Source organism: Myotis brandtii, unplaced genomic scaffold (genome assembly GCF_000412655.1).
Source record: "Myotis brandtii unplaced genomic scaffold, ASM41265v1 scaffold105, whole genome shotgun sequence".
NCBI lineage: Eukaryota > Metazoa > Chordata > Mammalia > Chiroptera > Vespertilionidae > Myotis > Myotis brandtii.
In genome coordinates, this window is record NW_005353538.1 from 920,824 (window position 1) to 930,894 (window position 10,071).

The window sequence follows — 10,071 nt, forward strand, 5'->3', positions numbered from 1 at the left end:
CGCTGGAAGTCCGGGGGTGCGCACCCCGCTGCAGCCCCCAGCCAGCCCGACGGGAACCGCACCCGTACCTACCGGCGTCACAGGGTCAAGGGGACCGGAGGCCGCTGAGTGATCCTACCACTCCAGCCCCTAGTGAGGCCTTCGGGGCGACACTGTGAGTCCTGCACTAGGAAGTCCTCCTTACAACTCTGCAACTATCAAAGTTCTGCCCCATGGGTGTGACCGGGCTTGAGGTCAGTTCTGTAAGCCTTGGAAGTGGTGGTGTTGGGGTGCGTGTCCGATGGAGTGTGTAGAAATTCACCCAGCGCCCAGGGCAGGGCCTAGCACCCAGTAGACCCTAAGTAACCCTTTGCGGAATGAATGGGAGCAGGCAGGAGAGGGCTGCTCTGCTTGCTCGCTTCCTCTCACTGCCTCCCTGGGCACTTGCAGACAAAAGTAATTAGGGCGAGCCTTTAATCACCGCTGATTGCACAGGCAGAGGAACAAGGAAGCGCAGGGAACAGGAGACAGACATCCTGGGGACACAGGGTGCTGGCCTGGCTCACGGGCACTGCCTCCGGCCCCCACAGCTTGGCCGTCAATCTGTTTTCTTGTCTCCCTCAGGACACTGGGTTCTCTAGGAGCTGCCCCAGGCTTAATGATTGTCCAGAAGGTGGCTATAAAGAGAGCCTGGGAGTCTAGGTGGAGGAGGGAGCAGAAAAAGCCCAGCTCAGCAGATCTGGGCCCAGAGGGAGCTGCAGGCAGGAGCCGTGGTCAGAGGCGCCCTGTCCTGGCCAGCAGGGCTCGCTGGCTTCCACCATGGCAGCCCAGGGCTATGGCTACTATCGCACTGTGATCTTCTCGGCCATGTTCGGAGGCTACAGCCTGTACTACTTCAACCGCAAGACCTTCTCCTTCGTCATGCCCTCGCTGGTGGAGGAGGTCCCTCTGGACAAGGATGACCTGGGTGAGCCCTCAGAGCAGGTGGTGGGCCAGGGCCATAGGGCCCGCAGGACCAGATGAGTGTGTGTGGCAGTGTGGTGTGTACAGCCCTGTGATGTGTGTGGAGCACCGGCACAGCAGAGGTGAGGGCACAGTCTCCATGTGCCGGACGGAGGCGGAGAGCCACGTACATGGGTGTGGGTGAAGGACTGAGTATGATCCATGCATGTCTGAGGCAGGCTGCTAACCTGAGGTGTCTGTGTGCCTGTGACCCACGTGTACCCCAGAGGCACTGTTCATGCTGAATGTGTTCAGGGGATTTTGCGTCTGGTTGCCCATCTGGCCACGGCGCTGTGAGCAGGGAACTGGGAGTCGGCACCATGGCCTCGTGTGGCCCAGCAGGTTACCTTTCGGGAGGAAGATGGTCCCTGGCTCCATTCTAAAGCCTTCGCCCCATGTTCAAAGGTGGGGCAGCAGAGTGGCCGGAGGCCGGGGGTTGGCACCCAGGGTGAGGGGGAATCAAGCAGATGTGAATCCCAGGGAGGGTGCGCCTGTCCTGCCCCTTCTTGCTTCCAGACAGCTGTCGCTGGAACTCTCCAAGAGGCTGAAAGGTCATGGGTCAGCCGGGGTAGCGCTGACAGGAGGCAGGGGGAGTGGCGGGTCCCCAGCACAGGTCCTCCTCGTGCTCCTGGAATGAAGCTGTCTCACCCTGCCCAGCACCTCTGCCCACCTGACCCCAGCTTCTCCCACCTCTCCTGTGCCTCTGCCCTGCCCCTGACGCCCCAGGGGCCCTGTTCCCTGCCCCTCCCCTGCAGGGCTCATCACCAGCAGCCAGTCGGCAGCCTACGCCATCAGCAAGTTTGTGAGTGGAGTGCTGTCTGACCAGATGAGCGCTCGCTGGCTCTTCTCGTCTGGGCTGCTCCTGGTCGGCCTGGTCAACGTAGCCTTTTCATGGAGCTCCACAGTGTCTGCCTTCGCTGCCCTCTGGTTCCTCAATGGCCTGGCGCAGGGCCTGGGCTGGCCCCCGTGTGGGAAGGTCCTCAGGAAGGTGAGTGTCTCCTTCCAAGGAGCCTGTCTGTTGGCCCTGAGGATCCGAGGAGCCTGGGGACCGGCGCCTCCACCTCCACCCGCGGCGTTTCTCAGGAGTGTCAGTCTGGCTCCTATCGCTTGTCAAGGTATTTTAGGAGCCTGACATGGTGAGATCAGGTGGCAGAGGAGGGAAATGGCCCTGCCAAGTAGAAGCACCCTCTCCCTCATTCCTGTAACGTGAGCTTCTGGGTCTGTCCCACTTGATCCCCTCCTTCTGTGTGGACTGTAGGCTGGGCACCTACTCTGTCCCCCTCTGCCCCACAGTGGTTTGAGCCATCTCAGTTTGGCACTTGGTGGGCCATCCTGTCAACCAGCATGAACCTGGCTGGAGGGCTGGGCCCCATCCTGGCAACCATTCTGGCCCAGAGCTACAGCTGGCGCAGCACGCTGGCCCTGTCGGGGGCGCTGTGTGTGGTTGTCTCCTTCCTCTGTCTCCTGCTCATCCACAATGAACCTGCCGATGTTGGACTCCGCAACCTGGACCCCACCCCCTCCAAGGGCAAAAAGGGTGAGCACCCACCTAGGCCAACCCCTTTTGTCCTAATTTGGCAGACTTTCATTGAGGACTGGCTGTACGCCTGGCCTGTGCTAGCTAATGGTTGTAGGGGTTGGAATGGTGATGGAGAGGTAGGGAGTAGATAAAACTCCATTCTAAACACAATTATCAGACAAATGGCAGAGCCCATGAATGCTAGGATTCATATTATATCCTGACCCTTCCTCACAACAGAGCCAGGCTTCTCTGTCCTGGGCAGCAGCCTAAGCTGAAGTGGCTGGGGTGCTTTCCTCCATCCGCCCTGGTCCTGTGTCGTTCACTGGCTGAGGCTTGCAGTGAGGGGAGGGCAGAGCAGGGGTGAGGGGGCCTCTGCTGGTCCTGGGCTCTGGCTGGACTCTGTCCTGTGGCTGGTTAATGAGTGGTGGGCGCTCCCTGGGGGAGGGCAGCAGAAGCAGAGCCTGAGGCCTGGCCTCCTCCCCCAGGCTCCATGAAGGAGGAGAGTACCTTACAGGAGCTGCTGCTGTCCCCCTACCTGTGGGTGCTCTCCACTGGCTACCTGGTGGTGTTTGGAGTCAAGACTTGCTGCACTGACTGGGGCCAGTTCTTCCTTATCCAGGAGAAAGGACAGTCAGCCCTTGTGGGTAAGAGGAGTGTTGGGACAGTGGTGGGCATAGAGCAGAAACCAATGCAGGGGGTGGGCAATGCAGGCCTGGCTGCCCTTCACCTCCTTTTCTTCTTTCCCTGAGGCTGGGCACTATGCAGGCAGCTGTGACCAGTCACCCTTGGGGACCCTCTGGGACAACCCCAATGTGCAACACCCACCCTTTCCCTCTCCCCACAACCCCGCTGCAGGTAGCTCCTACATGAGTGCCCTGGAGGTCGGGGGCCTTGTAGGCAGCATTGCCGCTGGCTACCTGTCGGACCGGGCCATGGCGAAGGTGAGTGGGCAGAAGGGACAGGAGGAGGATCCCTCTAAATCTTCCCAGCCAGAGCCTTAGCTGGTTTGGCTCAGTGGATAGAGCAGTGGCCTGTGGACTCAAGGGCCCTGGGTTCAATTCCGGTCAAGGGCACATGCCCAGGTTGCAGGCTCGATCCCCAGTAGGGGGCGTGCCGGACGCAGCCAATCACTGACTCTCTCTCATCATTGATGTTTCTGTCTCTCCCTTCCTCTCTGAAATCAATATATATAATCTTCCCAGCCAGAATGGGACAGGCACCAGAGGTGGGAGCCCTGGGCACAGGCAGGTTGGCATGTGCTGGTTTAGGCCGATGTGGAAATCAGGTCCATGGGGAAAGGGTTTTTAAAAATATATATATTTGCCCTGACCGGTTTGGCTCAGTGGATAGAGCGTCGGCCTGTGGACTGAAAGGTCCCAGGTTCGATTCCGGTCAAGGGCATGTACCTTGGTTGCAGGCACATCCCCAGTGGGGAGTGTGCAGGAGGCAGCTGATCGATGTTTCTCTCTCATCGATGTTTCTAACTCTCTATCCTTCTCCTTTCCCTCTCCCTTCTTCTCTGTAAAAAAAAAAAAATCAATAAAATATATTTTAAAATAAAAAAATATGTATTTTTTTATTTCAGAGAGGATTGGAGAGGGAGAACTAGAAACATCAATGATGAGAATCACTGACTGGCTGCCTCCTGCACTCCCCCTACTGGGGATCAAGCCCACAACTCAGGCATGTGCCCTGACTAGGAACTGAACCGTGACCTCCTGGTTCATAGGTCTATGCTCAACCACTGAGCCACACCAGCCAGATGGAAAGGGTTTTAACTTATGTCAAAGTGAGTCAGAATTTCTCTCAGCCTAGCAGTGAGCTTCTCACAGCCCCAACAATGGGCTGGGGAGGGTGGTGCCATTTGCCAGCACATGTCCCGAGCTGGCCTGAGTGGAGGAAGGGACTTGTGGAGTTTGGCCTCAGAACGGCAGAGGTCCCAGTGAAGGGATTGCTAAAGACCTGTCAGCAGAGGCCTGTGTCAGAGTCCAGGGTCTGGGGCCTGACGTTGCTGGGACTGTCTCCACAGGCAGGGCCGTCCACCCATGGGAACCCTCGCCATGGCCTGCTGCTGTTGATGATGGCGGGCATGACAGTGTCCATGTACCTCTTCCGGGTAACCGTGACCAGTGACTCCCCCAAGGTAAGTAAGGGGCTGGGCCAGGGCAGGCACGGAATGAGGAGGAAGCAAGGGCCACGGACTCGCTCTCCTCTGGCTCCGTTTCCCTTTCTGGTTCTGTTTGTGCCTCAGCTCCTCTCCTCTGCACTTTGGTGCCCTCCCTCCTGACTCTGCTCTGGTTTTCTCCTCCTCCCTCTGCTCCTCAGGATGTCCCTTTCTGGACTCTGGCTCTTCACCCTCTCGCTGAGCTCACAGGCTTTAAGGAGCACGAGGTGCCTTATCTTTCTGTTTCTCACCTTTGTCCTACCCACTCTGCCTTGCCCAGCCAGTCCAGCTCGCAGGAGCCAGCGTCTCATTCAGAGGCATGGCTCCTGTACCTCCTTCACCCACCCACCCGGCCCCAGGGCCACTCAGCGTGGCAGCCACTCCTCTGGCTCTGCACTGTCAGTTGTGTTGGGAGTGGGGTGAGGGGTCCCCGCCTCCTCTCTGGTGAGGAAGGTGGGCGTGCCCAGCCTCTCAATGCTGCCCTGCACTCCCTCACAGCTCTGGATCCTGGTGTTGGGAGCTCTGTTTGGTTTCTCCTCTTATGGTCCCATTGCCTTGTTTGGAGTCATTGCCAATGAGAGTGCTCCTCCCAACTTGTGTGGCACCTCCCATGCCATTGTGGGACTCATGGCCAATGGTAAGCGATACCCTCTAGTTTCTACCTCACCCCCACATGGGCCAGTTAGAGGCTGGGGGCGCCCCACTGACTCGTTTCACAAATGACTGCTCTTCCCTCCTCCTCCCTGGCAGTGGGTGGCTTTCTGGCCGGGTTGCCCTTCAGCACCATTGCCAAGCACTACAGCTGGAGCACAGCCTTCTGGGTGGCGGAAGTGATCTGCACAGCCAGCACAGCTGCCTTCTTCGTCCTGCGAAACATCCGCACCAAGATGGGCCGAGTGCCCAAGAAGGCCGAGTGAGAGGGCAGGTTCCAGAGCACCCTCTCGCACCTGGCTCTTCGCCCCACAGGCTGGGAGGGGAGGGGCCTGCTCTGGCCGGCACTGCACCTCTGACTTCCTTCTGCTCCTTTCCCCTGGCCCAGGTGGCACTGGAAATGATCAATGGCTAATGAGATTCCAGCTCCCTGTCCTATGCTCTATTTAAAAGATAACCTTTGTTCTAGGACTCCATTAGCTTCTATTTTCTGCCTTCAAACAGGAAATGCCTACAGCCAGGGAGTCTCCTACACTCTTCTCTCCTGGGCCCTGCCTTGCCCCCATCCCATCCCGTCCGTCCCCACCAGGGGTGAGGCTCTCCTGTACCTGCAGGCCACCATGGCCCTGCCTTCTACCCTAAGGCCTCTCAGCGGGGTAACTGCTACTGCCAGCTCCTCAGGGTCCAGGGGAAGAGAGACCCTCACTCTCACCATTATTCTGGGACCCCCCCCCCCGCCGCCCCCGTATGGGTGGGAGGGTAGGAAGAGTTGTTATAGGTTTAGCCAATGACCCAGGTCCAAAAGATTAAAGCTAGATTTGATACTAAACACTGACAGTGAGTCCGTCCTCCTTTCAAAAGGAGTATGTAAACCAGGCAGCTTTCTCTGGAAATACCCTTCTGGGGCCTGCTCTTTCCACCCTAAAAGTGAGACCTAATTCCCTGGAATGGGGAAGCGGACACGGACTCCTGTGAGTTTATGTCTCCTTCGCCTCAGTTTAACTTTGTATATTTAATTCTGCGACCACTTCAGAGGTGGAGCTACTGGGTTTCACGCAGATTAGAGAAGTGAGTGGAGGGAGGCAGTGGCTGAGTGCAGTCAGAAAGCCTCAGCTGTCGGTAACTGGCTCTGAGACTCCCGCACAGAGCACCTGCTGAACCGCTGGTCTGTAACAGAGCCGAGCCCCTGTGGCCTGAGTGAGGATTAAATGAGATAAAGCAGCAATGCAGTAAAGCCTGGCTGTAAACACTTGAAAATGTTCCATCATCATCATCACCACTATCATCACCCTAGGAAGTCAGGAGCAATTATGAAACTAGATCCAAGGCCCCATGTTCATTCATTTAATGAACACATTTGTTTTTTATTAGAATATCTCCCCAGAATTCCCTTATCATGTCTGTCTCCCCTCCTGGGCCTTTCCCCCAAAACCATCAATTAGGATCGCAAACACTGAGATCAAAGGAATGTTTATTACAGCACTTATGGCCTACCTCCTCCATAAGTAAAATCTGTAGTGGAAAGTAGGACCATGACAGATACGGGAAAGAGAATAGTAGGAAGGCTCAGGGATTAGTACCCTCATCGAACTCAGCCCCCCTCCCCCGCTCCCTTTCAGGTGTACTAACAAGGTGCCTGGGACTCCCACTGGAGAGGACGCAGTAAGACCCCTGCTACAGGATCTCAGAATTTAGGAAGGCAGCGGCGGGCTGGGGGATTGTTGCAGGTTCAGCCTATGACCCAGGTCCAAAAGTTCCAGCCTTCTCTGCCACCTCCAGGGCTAACTTCAGGTTCTGTTCAAACAGCTCACACCTACACCAGGCCCAGGAGGCACATGTAAGGACAAAGTGCGAGGCTAAGGCTCTCCCCCCACTTTGGGTGCAGAGGCAGAGCCAGTGAAGTGCCTGCTTGAAGGACATACTTTCCAAGGAAAAGTCATTGGTTTCTTAAATAAGTAAAAGGCTACTCACTCGTTTTATTTTTAAAAAGCCCTATTATACTTCAAAGTGACTTTGGAGAAGAGCACACAGGTTGGGGCAAGAACTTGATCTGGGGAGTGGGACTACCTACCTGATGGGCATTTCCAGGGAGTAGAATGGATTCTTGAGGGCAAAGTCTGAGTAAATCTCATAAATCTTTCGGAGTAGAGAGTCTATTCCAGCTTGCCTAGGGTCTGCCAGCACCACAAACTTGATTCCTGGAGAGGGGCCAGGAATGGTTACCAAAGGGTAGAGAAGGCACAAACGTCATCCTGTGTTTGTATAGCACTTCAGTTTTGCAAAGCACTTTCATCAGCCCATTTTCGTTTTATCCCTAATTGCTCCACAGAGCAGAAAGGCAAGATTTTAAATCCATAAGTGAGACCAAGAGTTGAAGTGACTTTATCACATCACTCAGCTGACTGAGATGAGGCTTTGAGTTTTAGCTCTATCACTTACTTCTGGAATTGGGGGTCCCTCAGCAGAAAGTGCCAGGCAGGGGACAAACTCAGGCAATTTTCAATTATCTGCATTAAAAGGGAGTGAAGCAATGGAACTCATGATCCAAAGGTCACCACTTGGCATTCAAATTTCATTTTGAAACAACACTTACACCTTCCAAAATGTGTGCACCATGAGATAACATTAAGGTGAGTTTTACGTGTGCACAAGATAACCAGGGCTGAGCATACTGGGTGGTGTGGACAAAATCAGCGTCAGATTAAATATTAACTAGCTTTGGATTCACAAAACAAACAAACAGATGTGTCCATGCCACTGCCCCAGGAAAAGCCACCCCCATCCCACTGCTTCCCAAAGCTTTGGTCAATCCCTTCCCCAACCCATCCCACTGCATCCCCTTGGCCTATCTGGAGACGCATACCTGTCAGGGTCTGGAAGCAGTGCAGCTTGAATGTGTCTGTCTCCAGCATCTCAATGCCTGAGCTGCCCTGTTCAGGAGACAGCTGGGAGCCGATTGCGAACAGCCTATTTGCAAAGGAGGCAAAGCTGGGGATGCACCCACTGCTGTCAGGGAGGAGTGCTTCCCCAAACCTCCCACTGAAGTGATCCTCTCTGCTGAGGAGTTCACATTACAGCTGAAGGTAGGCAGAACGGGCCGCGGGAACAAAATTTCTTTAAAGTTCACTCGAATTCTGCAAGGATTTTACAGCAAGTCCTCAAATAACATCGTTTATTTTAACTGATGAGATGCTGTAGGAACTTTTGTTCATATCAATTGACCTGTGGCAAAACAGGTTTCATGATACAATTGACACTTAAACAACATGGGTTTGAACTGTGCAGGTCCACTTATACACCATTTTTCCCAAAAAATATATAGTCGGCCTTCCTATCCCAGGGTTTCAAATACAAGGATTCAACCACCTCTGGATCAAAAATAGTATTTTCAATCCATAGTAGGGGATTCCTGGATGTAGAGGGCCAACTGTCTGCATTGTTGTATGCTGTTTTATTTATTGATTTATTTTTAGAGAGAGGGAGGGATGGAGAAAAAAACATTGATTTGTTCCAGTTATTTATGCAATCACTGGTTGATTTTTGTATGTGCCCTGATGGGGATCGAACCTTCAATCTTGGCATCTGGGCGATGCTCTAACCAACTGAGCTACCCAGCCAGGGCCTGTTCTACCCGATTTTATACAAGGGACTAGAGAATTCACAGATTTTGGTGTCTGCAGGGGTCCTGAACCAATCCCCTGCCGACACCAAGGGATGACAGTAGTTGTTTTGGAAGTCAAAAGTTATTTGTGTCGGGCTCACACCCCTAAACCCCTGTGGTTCAAGGTCAACTGTACCTCCTTTTGCTTACTGCTGCAGAACCCACTGAGGAGGTTAAGTGAGGACTTATTGTATATCCATACTTTGCTATACAACATTTTACATTAAGAACTTTGGGTAGAGTTAACACTGGGGCCCACCATGTGACTCAATGGTTGAGCGTGGACCTATGAACCAGGAGGTCAGGGTTCCATTCCAGGTCAGAGCACATGCCGGGGTTGTGGGTTCCATCCCCAGTAGGAGGCGTGCAGGAGACAGCCCATCAATGATTCTCTCTCATCATTGATGTTTCTACTAGTATCTCTCTCTCCCTCTCCCTTCCTCTCTGAAATCAATTAAACTTAACAATGGGAATGTTACTTACCCCGAGGCTAGCATACCCACCACAGCTCATACTGTGGTTGAGAACAGAAAAAGATCCTAAAAATCTTTTAGATCAACTGCCTTACTATGAACATGGCGAAATTGAGGTTCAGAGAAGCTGACTTAAGCGACAGCACACCAATGCCAGTACCACCTAAAACCTGGCCGAACTGAATCAGTTGCTCTTTTCCTAACACAAGAATCAACGACTTAAAAGTAGAGAAAGGTAAGCACTGCCGCTCAGGAGACCGCCTGCCCACGGAGCAACACCAACCCGCCAGCCTAAGAGCCCAGGGCAGGGTAGGAGGACTTACGAATGGAACATGGAGGCCAACATGAGCTTCTCATTGGAGGTGAGGCGGGGCCGGCCGAATCGCACGGACACGGGGTAGTTGGCAGGGTTGCCGAGGTACTCCAGCACCTCTTTGCCATCGGCCGTGTACTTGCCGTTCACGTCCTTGCCATTGATGGCCAGCACTGCGTGGCCCACTGCAGAGGAGCGGCGAGGGTCAACGAAGCCCCATCCCGTGGGTTCCGCCAAGGGAACAGGGACGCGACCCCAACCCCAGGCCACCGCCGCGGGACCCCTCCCGAGCCCAGCCCCAGGCCA

General features: G+C 54.4%; 3 protein-coding genes across 5 annotated transcripts in view; 2 read left to right on the forward strand and 1 right to left on the reverse strand.

Annotated features, from left to right (window-relative positions):
- Nucleotides 1-681, forward strand: part of LOC102244961 (ubiquitin carboxyl-terminal hydrolase isozyme L3) — a 4,797-nt gene extending 4,116 nt beyond the window's left edge. Inside the window, exon 2 of the mRNA XM_014539922.1 lies at nucleotides 604-681. Within this exon, the coding sequence (XP_014395408.1) occupies nucleotides 604-681 (78 nt within the window). The remainder of the gene's footprint in view (nucleotides 1-603) is intronic.
- On the forward strand, nucleotides 7-6,536 carry SLC37A4 (solute carrier family 37 (glucose-6-phosphate transporter), member 4). 3 transcript variants are annotated; one of them, XM_014538942.1, is made up of 10 exons: nucleotides 7-233; nucleotides 604-946; nucleotides 1,737-1,969; nucleotides 2,275-2,518; nucleotides 2,989-3,147; nucleotides 3,359-3,444; nucleotides 4,533-4,646; nucleotides 4,829-4,894; nucleotides 5,166-5,304; nucleotides 5,418-6,536. In XM_014538942.1, exons 2-10 carry the CDS (start codon nucleotides 799-801, stop codon nucleotides 5,582-5,584), a joined length of 1,356 nt encoding a protein of 451 aa, XP_014394428.1. In that variant the 5' UTR covers nucleotides 7-233; nucleotides 604-798; the 3' UTR covers nucleotides 5,585-6,536. The 3 variants fall into 3 exon arrangements, with proteins under 3 accessions (XP_014394428.1, XP_014394435.1, XP_005856834.1); XM_014538949.1 differs by having other exon boundaries at nucleotides 7-154; XM_005856772.2 differs by lacking the exon at nucleotides 4,829-4,894 and having other exon boundaries at nucleotides 7-946.
- Nucleotides 6,537-6,769: 233 nt separating this feature from the next.
- TRAPPC4 (trafficking protein particle complex 4) lies at nucleotides 6,770-10,065 on the reverse strand (the record flags this gene model as incomplete). The annotated part of the gene is made up of 4 exons (XM_005856770.2): nucleotides 6,770-7,131; nucleotides 7,390-7,516; nucleotides 8,182-8,285; nucleotides 9,776-10,065. Coding segments are annotated over 4 exons (600 nt in total), but the record flags the coding sequence as incomplete, so codon positions are not given.
- Nucleotides 10,066-10,071: the final 6 nt, after the last annotated feature.